At 57.7% G+C, this 24,405-nt stretch overlaps 1 protein-coding gene across 2 annotated transcripts; it reads left to right on the top strand.

The window, feature by feature from the left end:
* On the top strand, positions 1–24,058 carry LAPTM5 (lysosomal protein transmembrane 5). Of its 2 annotated transcripts, none has more exons than XM_036350243.1 (8): positions 1–203; positions 14,782–14,875; positions 15,558–15,634; positions 16,964–17,092; positions 17,771–17,893; positions 19,657–19,752; positions 21,348–21,440; positions 22,669–24,058. In XM_036350243.1, exons 1-8 carry the CDS (start codon positions 120–122, stop codon positions 22,738–22,740), a joined length of 768 nt encoding a protein of 255 aa, XP_036206136.1. In that variant the 5' UTR covers positions 1–119; the 3' UTR covers positions 22,741–24,058. The 2 variants fall into 2 exon arrangements, with proteins under 2 accessions (XP_036206136.1, XP_036206135.1); XM_036350242.1 differs by lacking the exon at positions 1–203 and adding an exon at positions 1,309–1,620.
* The last annotated feature ends 347 nt before the right edge of the window (positions 24,059–24,405 follow it).

The raw sequence follows: 24,405 nt of genomic DNA, 5'->3' as shown, positions 1-24,405 counted from the left end.
CTGCCTGTCTGAGGGGCAGGAAGGAAGTGAGGAGGGCAGCGGCAGCTTCCCCTTTTCTGTCCTGCTCTGGGAGCTGGGCTTCTTCCCCTCAGTGCCTCGGAGGAGGGGACAGCGGCACCATGGCCCCCAGCACGGCCGTCCGCCAGACTTGCTGCTGCTTCAACGTCCGCATCGCCACCACCGCCCTGGCCATCTACCACGTGGTGAGTGTGGGCAGGCCCAGGGCGGCCGAGGGAGTGTGTGTGTGTGTGGGGGGGGGTGGGGGTGGGCTGGTCTCCTGAGCCCTCCAGCTGGACAGCCACTGACGGCCGCTGCTCACCACCTTTCTGTGGGCTCCTGCTTGGGTGTCAGCCTCCCTCCCTGTCCAAGGCGGGAAGGGGACCCTGTCGCAGCCCCCTGAGCAGAACAATGGTGGAAGGAGGGGTCCTTGTCACAAGATAACGTAACTCACACTCTCTGCGAAGCTCAGTCTCTCCCTCTGTAAAATGGGACAGGAAAGCAGCCACCAGGTGACCGGGTGCGGACGGAACCCCAGAAGGGAAAGTGCTTTGGGAGCCAGGACTCTTGGGAGAAGCGGGGGCTGGGAGTGCTGCCAGGACGTGGGGCCAGGCACAGGCATGGCCCGCTCTTCCCCGCCACTGCCGGCTAACCAGCGGGAATCTCTCTTTGTGCTCCTCGTGGGAGGAAGGAAGGAGTCCTCTTAGTTTACAGCTCTGCCAGCCACGGCCTTCTCCTCAGGAAACTTGTGGCCTGGTGCTAACGAACAGGGGGCTTGCCGGGCGCAGTCTCTCAGGGGGCATCCCGAGGGGGGAGCAGGCCCTGCGGTTCTACTTTGGAGGCTGGTGTGCACCTGCCCGGTGTGGAGCCTTGACTCTGGGGGAGTCAGAGCCCCCGGGGCCAGAGGCCCCCATCTTAGTGGCTGAGGTCTGGGGCTCCATTCTGTCCTATCCAGACCTCTCCCCCTCCCCCTCCCCCTCCCCACAGCTCCAAGCCATGCCCAGCCCCCCAGGCCCAGGCGCCTTCCTCCCAGGGTGACTCATGACCTGTGGGGAACAGTCTCTCAGGAGCCTTGGAAGGGCTTCCTCAAAACCAGCCGCACCCGCACCCACACCCGCACCCGCAGGCTGAGGTGGGCTGCTCTGCCCTCAGGCCTGGCTGCCCCGCTTCCTGTTGAGGGGGGCAGGCCGGCCAGGCACAGGAGCCCAGCCTGGGAGGGGTGATGATGCTCTTCAGTGCACACGGCCTCTGGATCCAGGTTTCTGGGTGCAAGTCCTGGCCCCCCGACTTGCTAGCTGTGCAGCCTGGGGCTGCCTGCTTAACCTCATGGGACCTCAGGTTCCTCCTCCAATGAATGGCCATCACAGCCACCTCTGGGAGGCCAGGCCGCTTGGGAGGGGCCGAGTGTTATCTCCAGGCCAGTGCCGCCTTGTGAGCAGGGTGTCAGACGGGGAGTGTGCTGCCCGTGCACCTGCAGTCAAGCCGCAGCCCCCAGACACTGGCTTGGGGAGGCGCTCTGAGGTCGCCCTGCCTGGCTTCTGCCAACGCAAGAGTGATTCTGAGCGAAGTGCCTGGCAGCCTGGCTGTCCCCGCACCGAGTCCTATGGCCCCTTCAGCTCTGAGGTTGGGCAACATCCTCGGCAGATCCCTGTGGTTCCGTGGAGGAGGCCCCGTGGGAGGCGGCCCCTGACCCTCACCCCGGCTCTGCCACGGACCGGCTGTGTGACCCTGGACAAGCTTCTCTCCAGGCTCAGCTTCCCTTTGTACAATGAAGGGTGTGCAGGGGGTACGGACTGGCTCGAGGTCTCAAACGCCAGCGCCTCCGGGGCCAGGCAGGTCATGGGAGTGCGTGTCTGGGGGGGGGGGGGGGGGCGGTGCCTGGGCCCTGCTCCGGGTCCACGCTGGCAGCTGCTCTCTGTTTCCGCCGATTGTTGCCATGAAGGAATGTGGCCCTGGCGGGGGCTCTCCTGATGTTTAGAGAAGCAGGGAGCACAGCTTTGATGTCTTATCTTCTGATGGTGCCATGTTGGTGACTGCTTCGAGGTAAAAAGAAAAACAATCCCCGTGCAGGCCAAGCCGAACCCACCTGCAGGCCGCCTGGGCAGGAACAAACTCTGGGCTCTGTGATCTCAGGGTTTCTTCTGAGGTCCTCACCTGTATATGACGTCAGTGACATGACATACGTGACATTAAGTAATATCAGTGCCCGCCCACAGAGCAGGACGATCTGCGGGCAAATGATCAGGGAAGACCTCTGGGAGGTGGTGTCATTGGCAGAGGCATAGAGTTCAGTTGTGGGGGGTAGGGGTGGGGGAGAAGGGGTGTGCAGAGCTGTGGAGGCTGAAGGACAGAGGCTTGTGCAGGTGACACTACACAGACCAACCTGGCAGCTTCAGGTGGGGGAGCAGGAGGTAGGAGGGGCTGGGAGTGACAGCGAAAGAGTCTGGACTTTCACTGCTGATATTTGGGGCTGGAGAACTCTTGGTTGTGGGGACTGAACTGTCTGTTGTCAGATGTTTAGCCGTATCCATGGCCACTGCCCACAGGATGCCAATAGCACCCTCCAGTTTTTAACCAAAAATATTTCCCGACATTGCCAATGTCCTCTCAGTTGAGAAACACTTTATAGTGTGAGACACGGGGAGCCATGGGGTGTTCTAGAGTAGGAGGGATGAGTAGAAGCCTGGAAACCGTATGTCAGGCTCGAGCAGCCGTCTCTGGGCTGCGGTCCTTAGTGGATTCCAGTGGGAGCGGGTGTCCTCCTCCTGCCCCCTCTGTGACAGGGACAGGGGCGTCTCCTGGACCCAGCAGTCGGTGGCAGATGTGCTGTCAGGGCCTTGAACATCTGGATGGAAAAAGAGAAGCCACCGCCCAGATGTGTCAACCACCAAGTTCGTCTTCATCTGGAGCCAGTCAAGGGTGACAACCCTGCGTATTGAGAGCTATTCGTAGAACTGGGCCCGCTGGGGAGGGTTAAATCGGGCCCTTGGTGCCTTGGGTCGGCGTTACCCCCTATGGAGTCACGGGGAGCGTTATTACTGGAGGACCCCCCGGTGTCCGATGGCTGGAGGGCCTTCCTCAGGATTTCGCTGGGTTTGGGTAGAAGATTCGCTGGGTCACAGATGAATTCTAACCCAAACTACTCAGGTAGGGAGTCAGAGGACTTGCTTAAAGTGGCCACGTTGGTCCTGGCTTGTCTGGCAACCCCACACCCGGCCTAAGTCAATGGTCGGAGGTGGGGAGCCCTGGAAGATCCTTCTGCCCAGATGTATGGCCCTCCCTGACCTTGAGTTCCATTAGAAGTACATTGGCTGGGGGAGAGCTCACACCTGCTGTGATTTCAAGGCTGTAGCAACAGGACAGGGCGAGGAGGGGAGGACGCGCTGGCCCTGGTCCTCTCTGGGTGACAGGACTGTGAGCTCTGATGGTTGTCTGCTTTTCTCTATTCTCCATCTGGCACCACGGGCATGACTGCTTTGAAAAAGAACCTTTTATTTTGGAATGGCTTGGATTTACAGAGCAGTTTTGAACAGAGGCTAGAGTTTGTGGACACTCCACACCAGGTTTCCCTCGTTGCCAACGTCTTCCATTAAGAAGGCACGTTGGTCACAGTTATGAGTTGGTACCGTCCCCTGTTATTCACTGAAGTCCGTCCTTTTTTCAGATTCCCTCCGCTGTCCCCCGATGCCCCCGTTCTGTTTCGGGGGCTCCTCCAGGCTCCCTTGTTGCATTTAGTCCTTAGGTTCCTCTTGGCTGAGACGGTGTCTCAGGTTTTCCTCGCTTGTGGTGACCTTGACAGTGGTGAGGGGGCCCGGCCATGCTCTGTATCGAATATCCCTCAGAGGGACTCGCCTGACCGTTTTCGCGCGGCTGGACTTGAGGGACGTGTTTTGGGAGGAAGGCCGCAGAGGTAAAGTGCCTTCTCAGCACATCATCGCATCACATCGCTGTTGACCTTGATCACCTGGCTGCGTGCTGTCAACAGCCTTTTCCACGGTGAAGTTACTGTACCGCCCCCTCCCCCACCGCCGCCCCGCTCTCGTGGGAAGGAAGTCACTGTGCACAGCCCGCACGCCAGGAGGGGGAGGTGTGCCCCCCTCCCTGAGGGCAGAGTCGCTACATAAATTATTTTAAATTCCTCCTGGGACAGTTGTTAGCTCTCCTCGTTTATTATGTAAATAAAGGGCTGATTGATGTTTTTATCAGCAGGGCCTCCTGGCTATTTATTTTATACTTTGGGTTATAATCCAATGCTACCTTGTTTATTTGGTTGCTTGAGTGTATGGCTTTTTAAATTGGAAAAAGAAAAACTAAAGCAAGGTGGCCTCTGTTAGGCCAAGAGTCTCTAGTGAGTACAGATACATGTCTTCACTTTCCACGCTCGGCCCCAGGCCAGGGCCCAGGCCTGACTCATTCCCGGCCTCTGCCCTCCAGGGCTTCTAGTCTGTCCCGGAAAAACTGTGACTGTGACTTTGATGGATGACAGCGCTGGTTATGGGGTGCAGATGCGGGGTCCTAGCCCAGCCCCTGGTGGAGGCTGGCCTTCAGGAAAGGCTTCTTGGAGGAGGCCTGAGTGCTAAATCCGGGCAGGACTTCGCTTGGGGAAGTTGGGGAAGAAAGGGCGTGCCAGGCGAGGGAACAGCCTGAGCAAAGGCTTGGAGGTGGGAGACCATGTGTTGCCGGGACCTTATCAAGCTGGGCTGGAGGAAGGGGTGGCTGTGAGGGGTGGTGGTGGGAAGTGGTGGGACTGGACCAAGGCCCTCGCTCCTTTCAGGCTTCATAGCTAAAATGGTGGACCTCTGCTTGGCCCAATGCTCCCATTTTACAGATGAACAAACAGAGGTTCTCTGTTCTTGTACCAGGTCCCCAGGGAGATGTGTGTGTGTGAGCAGGGCCTTGCTCCAGGCTGCCACGACTGGCACACAGGTGTGTGGGATAAGCCAGACAGTGAACAAATGAACTCTTTACCTGGCTCACGGGCCAGGGGTGGCCAAGTATTTGGATGCCCTTCATTTCTTCTTTATGGTCCAGCTCACATGAAGCTTCTTCCTCCAGGAAGCCTCTCCCCCCCGCCCCGAATTTTTTCTTCTTTGAATTCCAGGGGCTCCTCTCTCTGTTCCACTTTGAGATAGAAGAGATCACAGACTTGTCTCCATCACTTACTCTCGATGTGACCTTGAGCAGGCAGGCGTTTTTGCTGGTTGGGCCTCAGTTTCCTCATCCATTAAATGGGGCTAGTAGTCCCTGTCTCCAGGGTAACCGTTTCAAGGTATTGAGCTGATGTGGCCCCACTGGAGTGGGCGGCGGGAGCTGGCAGGCAAGTGCCCAGAGCTGTTCGTCAGAGCAGACCACAGAGGCCGCGCTCCTTTTCAAATCTCAGCTGTTTAGGGCCTTAAAATAGGCCCCAACGGTCAGACGGTGAAAGCCCCAGAAGAGGATCTGTTAGATTCTTTGCCTTCACGCCTGATGCCCCCGTGTGGGGCACAGAAGCCTCCACACCTGATGTCCCCGTGTGGGGCGAGAGGCCTGGCTCTCTGGGCCCTTCCTGCAGGGGTGGGGAGGCGGGGTGTGTGTGTAGGATGGGGTCTCTGCCTCTCCCCAGCACCATGGCTGAGGAAACAAGTTGTGCTCCTCATCTCAGGGGTGTGCACCCCACCGTCCAGCTTATAAAACGTTGGAGGCCCACTAGGTGGCTGGACTCGCTAGGCCAATGGGAGAGGCACGCAGGGCCCACTGTGGGCAAAGGGGGCTCTTCGTGCTGCACCAGGTCTGCTGGGCTGAGTGACGATGTCAGTCACCTGTGTGAGGTGAGCCAGGCTGCCCAGACCCCAGCCTGGGCCTCATCCTCTCCCCAGCATCCTGGTTCTCAGGCCCAAAGGAAGGGCAGGAAGGGGTTCTGGGAATGGCAGGCGGTGGTGGTCCCAGTCGCCGGGGGTGGCCTTGGTTGGAGGGACTCACCGCTGTCAGAAGGCCTCCGCTGGGGGAGGCACCAGCCTGGGAGAGGGTCCTCCTGATGCAGGGGCTGGGGCCGGCTCGGACTGGCCTGCGGCCGGAGGGCAGGGCTGGGGGGCCGCGGTTTCTCAGTCACCACCCTGTCCCCGAGCTCCCAGGAAGTGAGGCTGTCATTTGCAGCCGGGGCAGTGGTCTGGAACTAGGACTTGGCTCTGAGGTCACGATGAGGCCTGTGTTGGTCTCCCAGGGGACCCTGCCTTGACGGAGGGGGAAGGGGGGGCACAGAAGGCCCAGTGAGGCGTGCAGCTGAACAAGGAGCTGTGCAGAGAGAGCCCGCTGGCTCCCCGCCCTTGCAGTCCTCAGCGCGGGCCGGGGCCAGTGTGTCCCTTCCAGCCTCGGTTTCCTCCCCTGTCACATGGGGGTCAGTGACCATGACCTGCAGAGCCGTTCGGAGACTCCAAAGAAAGCAGGTGGCCGACACACCTGGCACCTAGTGAGCGCCCCGGAATGGCAGCTGCCACCAGAGCCCCCACTTGACAGAGTCGGAAACTGAGGCTCAGAGAGGCCGGGCTCTTCTGCGGCTCCAGACTGTGGTGGCGGAGGGGTCAGGGTCGGGGAGCATCAGCTGTAATGTCCGGGAGCCTTGTCCCAGTCCCTGTTTTCTTTGAAACAATCTTTATTGAAGTGCAGCTGACATGCGTATGGCATTGGCTTCGGGCATCCAGCGAGTGTCTCTGCACGGCTGTGCCCGGGATGCCGTCACCGCCAGATGTCTAGCAACCGGCGGCCTGTCACCGAGCGGATGGCGATGGTGTGACTGCATTCCCTGCGCCCCACACCACGGCCCCGCGGCTCGTTCGGTTTACAGCTGGGAGTCTGCGTCTCTTGTTCAGGGAACCTCGCTCTTACTAACACGGAGCCCTCAGGGGAAGACATGCCTCCCTTTCCCCTGCAAAATGCGGGCAAATAGTCCTGAGAGCAGAACCTGCCTCACAGGACGAGGCGGGGGCGGAGCGCGGGTGTCGGCGTTCAGAGGAGGACCTGTCCTCCCCTAAATGCTCAGCTGGGAGAGCAATGCTTATCGTCAGGGGGCGGGGGGCGGTTTGCTCTGAATGGGAAAGGGAAGTCATGGCTCACCATTAGATAGATTGCGGGGTGCGGGCCACTTCCCTAGAAACAGAAGAGGAGGAGGACGGGGCTCAGGTCAGGCCCCTGAGTGGCGGCCATAGAAGGAGATTTGATGACCTACTCTCTGCCCGAGCATGTGGAGGCCCCTGGAAGTTACTGGGCCGGGAACTTGACCCTCTGCGCCCGTTCCTTGCCATTTTGCCTTCTTTCATCGGGGCAGGTCCGGAAGGGCAGAGGCCAGAGGGCAGAAAGCATGCCTCGCCGGGCTGCCGCAGGCCCTGCACAGGCTTTCCCAGGAGGCCCTGGACCAGAGCTAGCCGCTCCCTGTCTGGGTGCTCCTGTCCCCTGTTCCCAGCTGCAGGTGGTGCACAGCGGTGAGCGTCGTCTACACAGCGAGCTCTGCGGTCCGTGGGCCTTTGCCTGAGTCGGCCTGCTGCCTGAGTGCTTCCCTCCTGTCCCTGCCAGCCCCAGAGTCACACCTTTGGAAAACCCTGTGCCCCCCAGCATCTCCCACATCCTTCCCCCAGCCCAGCCACACAGCAGCTACCATTTCCTGGCCTACTGTGTGCCTGGCACATGGATCGCCCCAAGTCACAGTTCCCCAAGGGAAACTTCTTGCAGTTTCCTGAATGCATCTCACCCACGTTTGCTTTTTCTCCTGCCACCCCCTCTGCCTGAGCACCTTCCCATGCTCTTTGGGAGAAATCCTTAAGACTTACCGCCTCTCAGAAGCTGAAGCCCCCGCTGTCCCTGGGATCCAAGCTCCCAGCACCCACTCTGTCCCAGGAGGGCTCACAGCGGGAGGCTCAGCCCCAGAGGAGAGATCAGTCACTCTCTATTTTATTTTACTCTTGTAGACCTTTTATTGATGTGTAATTGACATATCATCAGTGCACATCTGGATGAACTTCAACAGAGTGAGCACACCCGTGCAACCTCTACCCAAATAAAGAAATAAGATAGGACCAGCACCCAGAGACCCCTAATTCCACCCCCCCCCACTACCCTGCCCCACTGACTTTCCCCAACATGCGAGTGCCCCTGGGCTGCACAGAGATGAGACCACACACACGGGCAATCGTGCAGCTCTTTTTCTCAGCTGTGTGTCTGCGAGCTTCCCCGCTGTTGCTATGTGCAGCGGCTCACCCCCCTGCCCTCGACTGTCAAGTACTTTGCTTCATGGACACAGAACAGTGCATTTGCCTGTCCTGATGGGGGTGGGGAATGTTGCGTTGTTGCCAGCTTGGGGCAGTTACCAATAGAGCGGCCACTGCCACGGGGACCTGGGGCCGGAGGTCTACACACAAGTGCTTTTGCGGGGCATCCGTCCTCTGAATCTGTAACTTTGGGAACAGACCTATGTCACCTCACCCACTCTCACAACCGTTCTACTCGCAGGGGGGGCCTTTGCTCTGTTCTGCCGACGCGGGGACTGCGGCCCAGGGGAGTAAAGCGGCAGGTGGAGGGGACGGAGATGGGAGGACAGTAGGCGGCAGCCAGGAGCGGAGCAGGCTCTGGGCAGGTGAGGTGGCCGCTCTGGGAGGGGGCGTCGCGATGGTATCTGGGCTGCTGGGGATGTGGTTGCGGAGATAATGCTGCAGGGGAATGGCCCCCACCCCGTGCCCCCCTGATTAGCTGCGACAGGAAGTAGGGGGTGGGGGCGGGGAGCTTCCTCCTGCCGCTGACGCATCTGGTTCTCTTCTCCTCCTTCCAGAAAACTTGGGGCGGGGGGTGCCCAGGGGACACAGGGTGAGCCTGGGTGGTTGAGAAGACTGAGCTTCAGGCTGAGGTTGACAACAGTAGTGATGAGGCCACCCCGTGCAGGAGCCCTTCAGCCCCAGGCCTCCCAGGGAGGGTCAGGCGAGGACAGGAAAGGGTGTGCCCTGGGGGCCAGGTTTGCAGGCTGTGTTATCTGTGGGGGGCGTGGAGGACAAGCCTGGCCTGACTTCGCTCTCTTCGTGGGAAAGTGGGGGGACCATCGACCTCGCAGACCTGTTTGGAGGAGGCAGAGAAGTTCACGGACGGGTTTGTGCCCTCGCACCGCTGGCACACGGCAGGGGCCCACTGAGGGTTGTCTCTGTCAAGTTTAGCCCCTGAAATCTCAGAGGGGGTTTCTCTGTCTGCTTCTGAAAGGCTGGCTTCTGCGCCCCCAGAAGGTCCAAGAGAGTGGGCCCACCTTCTAGAGAAGGAAGTGGCATTTGAACCCCAAATGAAGGGGTCCAGTGTCCCCATCATCTTCATCACCACCCCCATGTCACATGGGAAGGCTGTGTGTGTGTGTGTGTGTGTGTGTGTGTGTGAGAGAGAGAGAGAGAGAGATCATTGCAGTTAATCGCCACCCACCAGCGTCACCTTATCACCACCACCGTGGCCACATCCACTGTCACCTCTATAATCACCGCTCACATGATCGTTGCTGTGACCACCATACCAAACCCAGCGACACGCAAGCCCGTCCCCACCTCCCAGCACGGTCACCACTGCCGGCCCCACCCGACCACACTTCTTCCACTACATTCAGCTGTGGCCTTGCCTCCTCACGGCCGTGGCCATGTTCAGGAGTGCCCCGTCCCCCCCCGCAGCCCGATTTCCCTCTCCTCCTTCGAACCCCTGTGTTTCAGCTGAAGCCCTTGGTTGCTTCTCAGCCACCAGGAAGACAGACAAGCGTGTCCTGGCGTGCTGGCCACTTGCCCGCTGCTCCGCTTGGGGAAGTTGTGCTTGTGACTGAGAAAGAAGGAGCAGGGTGGGGGTGGGAGTGGGAACAGAAACCAGGGAGAAGCAGAGAGAAGAGGTAAAAAGGGGAATGGAGAGCGGGGGCGGCAGTGAGGGCGGTTGGCCACGGCCAGGACTGACTCAGTCACGCAGCCTGAGCCCTGACGAGGCCCCAGGAGGAGGGAGGCTAGTCCTGGCCCTGCAGCAGACTTCTGTGTGACCGTGGGCTGCTGGCTACTTCTCTCTGAGCCCCGTCTCCGCACCGGTACCATCTCAGGGAAGAGGCATTCCGGCCCAGTCCCCTGGACCTGCACTGCCAGGCTCCAGGCCTTTGCACATGCTAGTCCCTCTTCCTTTCCCTGCGGGAAAACGGCTCCTTATCCTTCAGGAGCATGCGCAAGCTTTTCCCGTTGGTGAAGCCCTCCCAGATAGCGGTGATCACTCCTTCATCAGGGACCCCAACTCCTGTGTGTTCCTTGTCATGGCTCTGAACAGACTGGTCACTTATCAGGTTCCCCCGGGGATTGTGACACCTGCCAACCAGGGTTGTGGCTTACCCAGGGCCTGGGCATGGTCTGTGCTCAGAGAGAATTTACTGGAAGGGGAAGAATGAAAACCCACATGAGCTAATGAACACTGACCCACGTTGCTAGTTTAGGGAGTGCTGACTCTGTGCCAGCTGCCATTCGACCTGATAGTAACCTTACAAGGGCAGGTCCGGTTATTACACCCATTTCCCAGATGAGGAGACTGAGGCTCAGAGAGGTTAGTGGCTCCCTTAAGGGCCTAGACCTCAGCTTAGGCCTAGGACCATCTGATTGCAGCACCCAGTTCTTAACCACATGATTTCCCCATGTAGAACTGAAGAATAGTGAGAGGGAAGATGCTATAATGGAGGAGCAGTGGGTGAGGGAATGCTGCCTGCCTGGGCTTTGTAGGAGAAGCCCTGTTCCAGGAAGGTGTGGGTCATGGCCCAGCCAGGCCCTCCGAGCTCAGGGAGAGGGCAGTGCTGTGTCCAGGTGGAAACCGGGTGAGGGTAGCAGGCATGGAGGGAGGTGAGCAGAGCGGAGGGCCTGGGGAATCTGGGCTCCTGGGTTTTCCAGGCCGCTCCCAGCAAATGCTGTAGGTAAGCCAGGTACTTTTCCGAAACGGCAAACGACTTGGTTCCAGGCTTGGGTGGAGCCGTGAGGGCGGTCAGATGAGCAGGGAGCAGATTCCGGGCTGGAGCCTGGGTGTGATGCACCACAATTTGCAGAAGTTCCACTGCCCTGACTCTCTTGTGTTCAGTCGCCCCAGTGGCCCTGACTCTGCTCGTTGACCGGAGGGGAACACCGAGGCCAGGGAGAAGCCAGGACCTGGCTAGGGCAGGACAGCAGCAAGGCAGTGGGGGAGGCCCCCCTGTCGTGCTCTAGCTGCTGTGTCCTGAGCTCTGAGTCTCCGGGGCTGGGCGAGGATGGGCAGAGGGTTGGTGGCACCTGGGGCTGGGCCCCGGAGCAGCCACTTGGCCCTGAGGGAGCCCTGGGCCCTGGGAGCACAGGTTCCAGGGTTCAAATCCCAGCTGGGCTGCATGAGCCAGAGCATCTGACTTCTCTTCCCAGAGCCTCCACTTCCTCATCTGTCACGCTGGGAAAATGTTGCCCTTCTTGCAGCGTTTGGCAGTTTGTGGTGCAAACCTGTGAGCACGGATCTGAGCACACCAGTAGTTGCTCAATAAATGTCAAGTTCTCTCTATCCCTTCTAGGTTGCGGAGTCTCCTCTCTTTCTCCCGGGTTGGGGATGGGTGCCTTTGTTGAAGGTTAGGGGTCCGCGGAGGGTCTGAGTCAGGCCCTGAGGTTGCTTGGCTCTGTGACCTGAGTCTGGTTCTTGCCTTTTGGAGCCTCAGGGTTTTCATCTGGTGAAAGGGGACAGAATCCTCTCCTCTACCCCCTGGGTTTTTCCAGGCCGCTCCCAGCAAATGCTGTAGGTGAGCCAGGTACTCAGAGAGGCTAGGTGGCCTGCCCAAGGACACACAGCAAATGCTGCTCGTACTGGAATGCTGAGAAGGTGAAATGGGTGAAGATGGGGGGCGCACCATCTCGCAGGGTGTCCTGCTCTGGTGCTCGCTGCTGCGTCTTACACAAGCTGCGGGAGGGGGAGGGGACTCCAGAAGGAAGAGGAGACAGGCATCCCTCTCTGACTCCACTGAGGCGCTGACGTGGGTGAGGGGACGGGGAGCAGGACTCACAGAGCCAGAGGCGGGGGATGCTGGGAGGACCATGGAGAGGGGGTGAGAATCAAACCCTTCAGCCTCGGTGTGAATCCTGGCCCTCCAGATGACAAGCTGGGAAGCCTGAGACCTCTCTGAGCCTCACCGTCCTCATCTTTGAAATGGGGGTGGGAGGATTAACTGGGCGGTGGGAGGATCACTGGGACGGTGTGAGTGGCCCACAGTGGAGTCAGGTTGTACAAACGTCCCTCCCTTACCTCCAGGAGGGGTGATTGGGGTGCTAATGGCAGGATTGCAGGCCTGGTGGGGAGGCACCAGGACAGCACTGGGAGACTTGGACTTCAGTTCCTTCTGTCCCCAACTTGCTGTGTGTCCTTGGGCAGGCCACCTAGCCTCTCTGAGTTCATAAAACAAGCAGAGGGAGCTTATAAAATAAACAGACAAGGCTCTTGTCAGCACCTGGAGGCTGAGATGGTCTGATTCTGAGCTTCGTTCCAGATCTCAGACAAGCCTGGGTTCTCGGGACTTCGAAAAGCCTCGTGTGCCGCACCTGGATGGGGGACGGTGTCTTCCGTGGAAAGTTAGGGGCCTTTCTAAGCCCAGCTGTGAGTCATCTGTGCTCTGCCTGCACACGCCCAGGGATGGGGGGGCTCTGCTTGCACCTCACGGGGCCCTGTTCCCTGCTTTGTCCTAGACCGAGCTGTCGTCTGCCTCCCTTTCTCTTTCTTTCATTGAAGGTGAAACTGGGAGGAGAGGGGCTGAGGAAGCAGCGTTTCTCTCTCGGGGCTGTTTCTTATGGGTGCCAGCCGCAGGCCCCGCCAAGTCTGCCTTCCGCTCTGGGCTGCTCTCACCTTCCTGGGGAGACAAAGCCTCTTTGGTGACCCAGGTGGAGGGGCAGCTGGAGCGAGCTCCCGGCCGGCCCCTGGCCCCTGCTCCTGGTGCTGCCTGACCAACCCTGTAAGCTCACATGCGTCCCTGAGAAATCAGCCCAGAGCAGGTGATGTTTGCCCCAAGCTCAGTTCTTTGCAAACACAATGCACTGTTTTCCTTCCTGGACCGGGGGGTTGCCATTTGCCCATGAGAAAGCGGAGAGGTGAAGTGACTTGCCCAAGGTCACACAGGGACCTGGATTCAGACCCATCTTTGTCTCACTCTGGAGTCCAGCTCTGCTTTACTCCTCTGTGCTGTCCATTTCTGCCCCACTGAACAGGATGTAACATGGCAGAGAGACCCACCGAGACCTGCGTCTGAGCTAAAATAACCACACAGTCAGCCAGGGGGAAACAGATGGTGGTGTCGGGTTGCCTGCCAGCTGAGCATGAGCTGCCAGGGCAGGGCTGCCTAGAAGCCGATCTAATCATAGGCCATATCAATAGAGGTAGGACACCTACTGCGCGGAGGAGATCGTCTTGTTCTCACTGTGGGGGGATGGTGCCAGAGGATGGTGTGAGTGGTGGGGGCAGGGCAGAGGCCTGCCGCAAGGACGCAGACAGAACATTCTGAGTTCCCCGTGGCTGGGAGCATTTGAATAGGGGCTGTGCAGCCAGGATTCCTGCGTTGGAAGGTGGAGGGCATGGGCAAGGCGACCCCCAAGGTCCTTTCAAACTGCAGTCTTGTGGCTGGACTTCCCTAGTTGCTTGGGCCACCTCAATACTCACGCCCATCAGATGTGCCCTTCTCCATTATTCTCTGCTGGGGTCCCCTGAGGGGATGGGGTTCATTAGTCCGTCCATCCATCCATCCATCCATCCAGTCATCTATTCATTTATTCACCGAATAAAACAGCCAGAGCAGTGAACAAGAGAGACACAGCAGCCTATAGTCCAAGGGGGATAACCATAATAATGATAGAAAACAGACTAAGTGCTTGTGATCCACCAGCTCTGTGAGTGAATTACATCTCATTTGGCCCCAATGCAACCCTGTGAGGCAGTTTTGTTCTTGTCCTCATTTGGCAGATGGGCCAGGAGGGATGGGTTTTGGGGGGCACCGCAGGGGGTTCATGGGTCAGATGCTCCCAGGCCTGTGTTGATGACTCCGTGAACCTGAAACTCTCTGGTGCTCAGATGCTGAGACCAAGACCCCATGATGTCCAGTGCCTGTCGTTAGAAAAGACCCAGTCTCAGCCCCCACCTTCTCTCTAAGGCTGCCCTTCAATAGCCCCAGGTACCACTTTAATGAGAACATGGGTCTAAGGCAGTGGTTCTCAACCTGTGGGCCGCGACCCCTTTGAGGGTCGAATGACCCTTTCACAGGGGTCGCCTAAGACCATCGGAAAACACATATATAATTACATATTGTTTTTGTGATTGATCACTATGCTTTAATTATGTTTAATTTATAACAATGAAAATACATCCTGCATATCAGCTATTCACATTACGATTCATAACAGTAGCAAAATTACAGTTATGAATTAGCAACGAAAATAATTTTATGGTTGGGGGTCACCACAACATGAGGAGCTGTGTTCAAGGCATTAGGAAGGTTGAGAACCACTGGTCTAAGGGCCTCCTAAGGTAGCTGCGACAGTACCCGCCCTTTACAGAGGGGGAAACTGAGGCCCAGAGAGGTTACGTAACTTGCCCCAGCTCACTCAGCTGGGAAGAGGAAGACCTGGATCATGAGCTTGCACAGGCCGCGCTTTGAATCAGGATCTCTACTGCCCTGCCCCTCCATCTCCTCCGGGACCCTCCTTATGGCCCCGACTGCACACCCGTGAGGAGGGAGAGGCTGGTGGGGAGCGGTGCAGACCCCGGCTGACTCCTGCTCTGTTCTGCCCCCAGATCATGAGTGTCTTGCTGTTCATCGAGCACTCCGTGGAGGTGGCCCACGGCAAAGCCGCTTGCAAATTCTCCCGGACGGGCTACCTCAGGATTGGTAGGTCCAGGGGACGAGCAGGGGAGCAGGGAAGGAGAGGGGATGGGGCCCTGGCAGGGGGCAGACTGGCTGGGGTTTGAGGCCTTGCCACTTCCCCTCTTTGAGCCTCAGATCTTTCATCTGCAAATGGGGCTATTCCACCGCCTGGCCCGGGTCTCCAGGTGTGGGCGCAGATAGGATGGCACTTTGCAAACCTAACCAGCTTAGAAGGTGACAGCAGGACTCCCCTGCTTACACTGCCAACGGCTGCCCATCACACGAGAAGAAAAGCATGAATACAGCCCCTGCCGGCCTGCTGGCCACAGGGGTCACTTGAATCTCCCTCCTGGCTTCCTCCAGGCTCCCCTGGCTCCCCGAGCCCCAGCTGCCCTGACCACACCTTGTCTCAGGCCCCTGCCTGAACGCCTTGTCACTCAGTTCACAGGCCACCCCCTCGAGGCCTTCCCAGTCCTCACCCTGGTTAAAGCAGACCCGGCCTGCCCTCCTCCACCTCAGCTGTGTCCCCCGAAATGCTATGTTTGCATCTTTGTAGCCTCTTAAGACTGAGAGCTACTGAGGGTGGGGCCTGGGCTTCTTTGTTCACTGTCATGCTCCCACACCAATGGTTCCCAAAGTGTGGTCCTTGGAGCCCGGCGGGGTTCCCGGGCACCTCTGGTCCCTCACTGCTCTCCTTGCCTCTCAGCTGACCTGATCTCCAGCTTCCTGCTCATCGCCATGCTCTTTGTCATCAGTGTGAGCCTGCTGGTCGGTGTGGTCAAGGTGAGAGCCCTGTTGGGGAAGGGGCATGGGGGGGCGGCCAGGACTTGGGGAGCCCCAGCTGCCCTCCTACCCTCTCCTAGTCACACCCACTGGGTGGGCAGAACTGGCTGCTGAGACGTGGGAGGTGGGTATTTTGGGAGACCCCACCTATACCCTAGAAATCTTCACTGGTGACCCACATCCTTTTATAATGCAAACGGAGGCAGGGAATTTCAGCAGAGAAAAGAGGCAGAGTGGTTTGGAGGAGTGAGGAGGGGGGGATGCAGAGGGCTGTGTAATTCGCAAAGAGGAGCCAAGGCAGAGGGGAGGGTGTGGACGCGGCCAGCTCAGTTCCAACAGGGAGTAGATGAGACAGCGAGGCTGTGGCTCAGCTTCCCGCAAAGAGGAACCGCTGCCCCTCGGCCCCAGGGAGGCGGAAGCCGGGACCGGAAGCAGGGCCTTCCTGGGCAGACAGTAGCCTGGCACCCTCAGGGCCGGACAGGGAGCCACAGTATGGTGCCAGGTTGGAATGCTCCCACCTTGCATGAGGCATCACCATCGCCCCCTGGCTAATGCCAGCTCCCAGCCCTGCACCCCAGGGATGGGCTCCCCCTTGTGCAGGGTGGCGCCCGGGGGGTTATGCAGAAAGCCAAAGGGCCCGGTGACAAGAAGGGACCAGGTCATCCCCGGAGGCTCTGAGACTCAGCCTGGGCTGCTTTGGCCACCTCCTGAGCGATTGTAGACAACCACGCGAGAAACCAAAAACCACCTTTTCTGTGATCTTGACCCACCTGTGGCTTCCGAGGTGGTCCAGGCCCCACAAAGGTCACTGGTTTCAGTTGAAGGAGAGGGAGCTCAGCCTCCGCCTTCCTGGGCTCCCACCATGGCTGAGCGGCCCCAGGAGCGCCTGTGCAGGCAGGCCTTTCCCCCCTCAGGGCCTTCGTGCAGGCTGGCTCCTCTGCCTCCACTATCCTCCCCCTTTCCATCCTTTCACATCTACCTGGTGCCCCCTCCTCCAGGAAGTCCTCTCTGATCCCTTCTCATCTATGAAATGGCCCATCCTGGTTGAGCTCCTGAAGGGGAATTGAGTCGAACCTGCTCCTAGGGGCACTTCCCTCTGTAGATGGGGACTGTTCTGTGTCTCCCGGACACCAAGGCTCCTTGCGTTCAGGGTCAGGGTCTTGCCTTCTCCCCATCCCCAGAGCGTCACTCAGGGGACAGCACCTGGAGTTACGGGGGATGGGAGAACTTGGGATGGGAGGGAGCTGCCGTGAGTGGGCGCACAGGGACACCAGGCTGCTCCGGGAAGTGTGCAAGGGACGCCCTGACCGCGCTGGGCCCGCCTTTCAGAACCGAGAGAAGTACCTGCTGCCCTTCATGTCCCTGCAAATCATGGACTACCTGCTGTGCCTGTTCACCTTGCTGGGCTCCTACGTGGAGCTGCCTGCCTACCTCAAGTTTGTTTCCCGGAGCCAGGCTGTGAGTACCCAGCCCCAACCTCAGCTCGCCCAGCCTGGGGAGGCGGGAGGGGCTTAGGCAGAGATGGGGAGCCCCCGGAACCCCTTCCTCATTGGTGACCTTCAGCAAGTCCCTGAGAAGAGCATCCCAGAGTTCCTTGTTCTGTGCAATGGATCTGGGATTCCCATCTGCTCACTAAACCCGGGCAGCACTGACTGAGGAAAGTGTACAGAGGGTGCCAGCCAGGCTGCGTCCACAGCAGGGGAAAGGGCGCAGCCCCCCTTCAGCCCGGCCCGGCCTTGTCCCTCCTTGTAGCCAAGTTCTAAAGAGAGAGGAAGACAGAGCCACGCTGAGCACACACAGAGGGATGCCCTTGATGGCTGGCGCCACTCACTGAGGTGGCTCCCCAAAGCTTCTTTCCACACTTTCCCTGCAACACTGGGGGGCTGTGCTGTGGAAGGGCCCTGGAAACAGGGCCAGGACCCTGGCTCTGGTCCCAGTGTCTGCCACCCGCCCCTGGCATGCACATCGGAGCAATGGGCACCCATTTCTGTCTGGGTACAGTGGACTAGTGGGCTGCTGTACTCTGTAGCCGAGACAGTCTCTCGGGCCGAGGGCCCTCCACGTGCCCCAGAGGTCCGGGGCCTCTGGTTGGGGGTTAACTGTGGCCTGTCTTCCTCCTTGTCTCTGTCCCCTAAGAACCCCTCCAAGGTCCCAGTGATGACCCTGCAGCTGCTGGACTTCTGCCTGAGCATCCTGACCCTCTGCAGCTCCTACATGGAAGTGCCCACCTATCTCAACTTCAAGTCCATGAACCACATGGTAAGTCCGGGCCCAGGGCCCACGCCCGTCGCTGGCTGTGTGGCCTTGAGCACGTTGCTTCCCCTCTCTGTGCCTCAGGGCTTAGGCTGGGCTGGGCTCCTGAGAAGTGGAGCGTGGGAGGAGGGTTCTTTTACGGGTGATTTACTGAGGGGTAGTGCTCGGGAAGAACCTAGAAAAGGAGAGGGAGGCAGGGTAGACCAGGGAAGCAGCCAGGCAGCCATGTGGCTTTAGGAGCAGCCCTGCCCCACCCCAGAGGGAGCCCTGCAGTGTGAATTGCACCACAGAAGTAACACAATCTTTTTATTATTGCCTGACCAATTCTCCCCAAACACAGCCACTTAAAACAATAGCCACTCCTTATCTCACTCAGCTGCTGGGGACCAGGACTTTGGGAGGGGCTTAGCTGGGTTGTTCAGATTCAGGGTCTCCCATGAGGTCCCAACCGGGATGGAGATGGGGCTGCAGACGATGAGGGCTTGGCTAGGCCTGAAGGTTCCCCCCCAAAGATGGCTTACTCATGTGTCTGTCAGCCCTTTGCCTCCATCCCGCAGCCTGTGTCCCATGGATAAGGCGCTTGAGCAGCCTCATGGCATGGCTGCTGGCTCTCTCTCCCCCGTGAGTGTCCGAGGGGCAGAGCAAGGAGAACACTGCTGTCTCTGAGGTCACCCTCACCTCTGCCACCTTCTGTTTTCCGAGAGAAGGGAGGCCCTAGGTCTGGCCCACACTCGAGGGAGGGGAAATGAGCTCCGCGTTTTGAAGGGGGGAGTGTCAATGACTGTGTGCACACATGTGCAAACGCCATAGAGTAAGCATGTCAAACTCAAAGGCTAACACGGGCCAAAGAAACAAGGTGTAAGTTTATGTGGCCGCAAAAAACCAAAAGCTTCAATTTTCATAGAAACGTAGTTCATTTCGATAGAGACATGCTGAACACAAAGGGCTGAAATAAACGAGTAATCGTCAACATAAAACAGTAGAACATTTTAATAAAAATTAATATTTTTTCTTGAACATGAACTTACCAGGCACTGACTAACTGTACAAATTAACCTATTTTTCTTGTTCTCTGAAAGCGAAATATTTCCTGTTGCGCGCACCAAACAAATCAGTACAAGACTAATGACGCGGCCATCGGCTGCTAAAATATTCGCTGCTGGTATTAGTGGAGAGAAATGGTGCGCCTGCGCGTAAGAGAAATGAATGCAACACGATTACAGTCATCAGTCATTAGCGAACGCTGTAGCTCGTTATTAATAATTACGTATAACAGGATATTGTAAAAATTAAGTTATGAAGTTTTTATTAAAATGTTTCTTATGTACCGTTACATTGGCTGGACTGCAAAAATACTCGTTGTGGGCCGCGAGTTTGACATGCTTGCCGTAGAGGCTTATCCCACTGTGAGCAGCAGCCTGGCACCAGTTAGTCCTGCTGTGAGCTGCCCCTAGGGGAGGGGGCGATTCAGGATTAGGTGGTTCTATCAGCCAAGACTGCTCTAGAGAAGGGCACGCCCACCGCCAGCAGGGGTGGGGGGTGCACCGACAGGTAAGGGCCAGCTGGGCCGGCAGGAGCTGCATCTGCTTCTCTTGGTTTGCTCCCCTGTCACAGGGGCTGATGGTGAGTAGCACCTGCCTCCCAGGGCCCTTGCAGGACCAGCCAGGGGAATGGCTGTGCCACACGTGTTCCTGCGTGTGCGGCGAGCAGGTTTGTGGTTCCTCTACGTGTGGCCGGAGGCACTGACATGGCCCCCACATCTGTTGCAGAATTACCTCCCCAGCCAGGAGGGAATGGCTTATAACCAGTTCGTCAAGATGATGATCATCTTCTCCGTCGCCTTCATCACCGTCCTCATCCTGAAGGTGAGCGGCGCCTGCTCCGTGGCTCTGGGGGGGCGGCGAGGCCGGGGGGCTGTTTGGGGGCGGGGAGGGAAGTTGGGGTGGTCAGACCAGAGGACAGAGTCCAGTTCAGGTCCCAGTCCCTAGAGAGATGGTGGCCAACAGGAGGATGGAGAGGCAAGAAAACTCTGCCATCTGAGGGGGTCACGGAAACCAGGGTGATTTCCTTGGAGAAGAGATGGCTCCAGGGGCACATGATCGCAGCCTCCAGATTCTCGAAGGACGCTCACGGGGACTCGGGAGGCCGCACTGTGGCCTGAAGCCACGGGAAGGCTGATGTTGACTCAACGTCAAAGGGCTTTCAAAAAGCGTTCTGATCGGATGGTGAAAGTAACACACACTCAGCGAAGGAACTGGGAAGCTGCGGATGAGCAGAAAGAAGATGAGTGGCCCCTCGTCACGCTCAGGGGCCAGCCCCGCGTGACCCGGCATTCCCTCCCTGCCTTTGCTGTGGGTGGGTGTGAGCAGACGTCGCTGCCTCCTGTCATCAGAGGCCCCGAGCATCTCGGGCCTCACCTAATCCCACCTGGAGACAGAACTGCCCTCCTGTCACCTCTCCTCAAAGTCCAGGCGCATGAGTGATGTGCACCGAGAACCTTCCGGAAGGCTCGGCGGAACCAGCGTGGGGGTTTACAACTTCCCAAACCCCACCATACAACCCTGTCCCCCACCCCTCTCCTCCTTGGATGGGGGTTCTCTCTGGGCCCCCTCACTCTGCCTCACTGGCCTCCCTCCACTTACATGATTTTTCCCTGGCCCTTCATACTTCATTTATTTATTTTTTTGGCCATTGATATTTTTTAAGAGAGAGTGGGTGGGAGGGAGGGAGTAGAGAGAAGCATTGATGAGAGAGGTACATTGATTGGTTGCCTCCCGCACACTCTCGGACCAGGGCCAGGGCATGCATATTTCATTCTTTTGTAATTCATTTCATTGATTTGTGCCTCCTCTAAGTCCCCATCATGAGACTCCAGGAAGCAGGCGACCTTCCAGCCGACAGGACCCTTTCTCCTTCCTCAGGAGGCAGAGAGGGAACTGCTGGCCGCTGTGCCTTGCTTATGCCCCTGGGACGTCTCTCCCCACCCCGGGAATCATCTCCCCAGGCCTTCCTTCCACTGCTGAGAGAAGGCAGCTGCTTACCACACCTGAGAGGGAGACACACCTGCACGTATAAGTTTCTGCACTTACAAACATGGGATGCTATGCTTACACTGGTTTGTCATCTGCTTGGCCATCTCAGGAGGCAGTGAGCTCCCAGGCCCCCGGGGTGGACAGGGGGGTCTGCAGGATAGTGGCAGGGGGCTTGAGGGTGGCTCAGCAGCTTCCCAAAAGCCCCTTCCTGCGCTGAGTCTGTGGGGTAGTGACAAGGGGGACACCTGGAGTACTTAGGACTGGCAGGTGAGGCCCCCCTCAACCAGAGAGGGGTCTGAGCAGCAGCAGCAGGATGCTGCCTTCTGGGGTGAGCTGGGGCTCCCCAGGAAGCGCCCAGCACCTGTCTCAGGCCTGCTGGGGCAGTGAGGAGGGTCAGCATCGCACAGCCTGACCTGGGCCTTTTCCAGGTCTACATGTTCAAGTGCGTGTGGCGATGCTACAAACTCATCAAATGCATGAACTCGGCCGAGGAGAAGAGCAGCTCCAAGATGCTGCCGAAGGTGAGCCTGGGGGGTGCCGGGAAGTGTTGGCTCTGCCACTCACTGTCATTTGGGGAGGTCTCTCTCCCTTGCTGTGCCTCAGTTTCTCCGCTTGTAAGATGAGGGCTGGCCCAGAAGAACTCTGAAGATCTCTGGTAATCCAGGGTTCTTTCATGCAGGCACGCATGAAGTACTTCCTGCCTCTTACTCTTTTTGGCCTCATATTCAACCCCGGGGTACCAAGAAAACTAAGACGCCACCCCATTCGAGAGGAGGGTATAGTCCAGAGTGAATCTAGACGCAGAAATCTGATTGCAGCTCAGTGTGGTGTACAGGGGCCATGGGAGCAGGGGAGGCGGCTGGTCTCGTCTGGGGTGTCAGGGAAGCTTCCTGGAGGAGGGGACATCAAGTCTTAGACTGTCAATGGGGTCAGGTTAGCTGGGAAAGGTGCCCTTAGCAACAGCTGGTAGGAGAAGTGATGGGACAAGGGCAGCTGGTTTAAATGACTTGTGGCTCACTTTCCTCATCTGTAAAATGGGCATTGTACTAGTCATGACTTTTTTTGGTTACAAGTGGCAGAAGGCCAACGTAATCTGTCTTAAAAAAGAAAACGTGTCAGTTCACAGAACCTGAAAGTCTCTTCCTCTGCTGTCCGCTCCTGGAGGTCAGGGCCCCCTTTCACCCAGGTCTGTCTGGCTGAGTCCCGGCATGCAGATGCGATCTGATCCTTCCCATCTTTTGAATCTCCTTTCCTCAGTGCGGGCTCCATTTTCAGGCAGCCCTTTCTTCATGGTGGCAAAATCGCTGCCAAAATCCCCAGGCTGACATCCCATCCATTCAGCAACCCCCAGCAGAAAGGCAGTCCCAGAAGCAGGTTAGATTGGACCAGCTTGGGGCACAAGCCTATGCCCAAACCAGTGATTATACACAGCCTGGGGGATGAAATTCTAGTTTGAGGGGCCCCGCCCAGGTCATTTGTCCACCCGCTCCATCTGAGGGATGGGGCCAATCCTTCTGGAAGCAGATGGATTGAGAACGTTTTCCCAGGGAAAACGTGTGTGTCGTCCAACACGCAGGGGGCTTGATGCAGAGACAAACCTGTTCACCACAGGAGCAGAAATGGCACCTGTGGGGTGCATGCCAGGCCTGGCACATAGTAGGTCCACCAGGTGCGCCAGCCATGGCACCCTTTGGTCAGAGGTGTGGTTCCTTCTGGCCAGTCCTCAGCCCTCATCTTTGTCCCTCCCAGGTGGTCCTGCCGTCCTACGAGGAAGCCGTGTCTCTGCCCCCCAAGACGCCGCCCCCCTACTCCGAGGTGTGACGGCGCCAGGCCCAGTCCTGGTGCTGGGAGGGGCGGAGCTGCCTCGCAATCCGCTCCTTCTTCGCTTTGGTGGCCCCTGTGCCTGGGAGAGCCACCCAGCCGACTTCGGGACAATCTGCTTGTGTACCCCTCGCTGGCCTGCTGTTCCCGGGGGGCCTGGGAGATGCTCACAATGGGGTCAACCCTTTAGGCTAAAGGACTCCTTGGGTCTCTCAGAGATTCGCTCTAACAACACTTGGCTTATTTTGATCAGCTTTGATGTTTGTTTAAACAAGTGGTCATTCTAAATTCGTTGAGTTTGGTTAAATAACTTTCAGCTTGACCAGCGTAACCAAGTGGCTGACGAATGAAAACACACACACTTGTCAGTTCAGTAAAATACTTTGGTCAAACAACAACAGTCCTTCGCACTGATTTGTAAGTAGTCAGTTCACACAGCAATTTCCTGAAGTAATCATCAGTTAGTCCCCCCCCCCCCCCCCCCCAAATCCATATGTTCAATTTCTTCAGATAGCTTGCTTAAATAATGATTGAGTCAGCTAACCCAGTCAATTTAGGATAGGGAATAACTTCAATAATAAAATGTCAGATAATTCAATCCAATCACGTAACTGGCTGCCCACTCTGGCCAATGCAGTACTTCTGAGTGGCCGAATAATTGTTAATTCAAATGAAAATTCAGACAGTTGCCAAACCATCACTCAATAGCTAGTGCCAGGAAACAGCAGTAACTTTGGTCATCGGGCAGTCCTTCGAACACACATTGGTTTGCTTAAGAGTTGTCATTGTCAACGATCAGTCACACGTGGTCAGGGCAGTCACACAGCAGTGGGCTCCATGAAATGGGTCGTCTCGACCACGGTCACCTCTAGTAACCAGCCACCAGTCCATTCCTCAGCTCAGTCCCTCCAACACCCATCTGTTTGTAAGTGACCCGGTTCTGCCCGATGCTTGTGGTCAAGCAGAAATTCAGCCTCGAAATCAGGCAAATCCATTTGTTGGACTAAACCCACAGGTTAGTTCAGTCAAAACAGGCAAACCCTTGTGGGTGCAGACCGTGCCATGGGGGCTGGTGTTGGTGGTGCCATGGGGAAGGTTTTGGCCCAACACCCCCTCTTTTGCTTGCTTCCCTGAGGACGGGGGTTCCCGAGGGAGCTGACCCAAAGGTGGAGATAGGGCCACAGGGGCAGGCTCTCGGGGTGTGTTGGGGGGTGCAGAGGAGAGGGCGGTGCAAGAGGCTCTGCGCCAACACCTCACCAAATTGCTTTGTGTGTGACTTGGAAGAAGCTCCAATAAAGCAGCAACATGCTTCTCTTGGGCTGATGTGGTTTCTCAAATATGGAGTAGGCGGGGCTCCATCACCCTCAACACACACACACACACACACACACACACACACACACACACACACCTGTTCGTTCCAGAGACTCACAGGGGACCATGTCCAGCTGGGGAGTGTCATGACTTGGCACTGTTTCCCATTACAAATCATGGGCCATGTAAACACCATGATGTATCCCAGGTAAGGTGGGAACTCCACGCACCTGGAGAGCACCCACCCCAATCCAGATGCTCACTGGGGGTGTTGCGATGGGTCAGACTTGCCTCCAGTTACCCACAGTGTAGGGTGGATGACGACAGACCCATAACTAATTATAATAGTTG

Source organism: Myotis myotis, unplaced genomic scaffold (genome assembly GCF_014108235.1).
Source record: "Myotis myotis isolate mMyoMyo1 unplaced genomic scaffold, mMyoMyo1.p scaffold_m19_p_2, whole genome shotgun sequence".
NCBI lineage: Eukaryota > Metazoa > Chordata > Mammalia > Chiroptera > Vespertilionidae > Myotis > Myotis myotis.
This window is presented reverse-complemented; position numbering and strand designations above follow the sequence as displayed.

Coding starts and splice junctions, on each gene's coding strand:
- LAPTM5 (XM_036350242.1), top strand. CDS start 1,324: ATGGGACCTCAGGTTCCTCCTCCAATGAATGGCCATCACAGCCACCTC. Junction 15,635..16,963: donor TGCTGGTCGGTGTGGTCAAG/GTGAGAGCCCTG, acceptor CCCGCCTTTCAG/AACCGAGAGAAGTACCTGCT. Junction 19,753..21,347: donor TCACCGTCCTCATCCTGAAG/GTGAGCGGCGCC, acceptor GGCCTTTTCCAG/GTCTACATGTTCAAGTGCGT.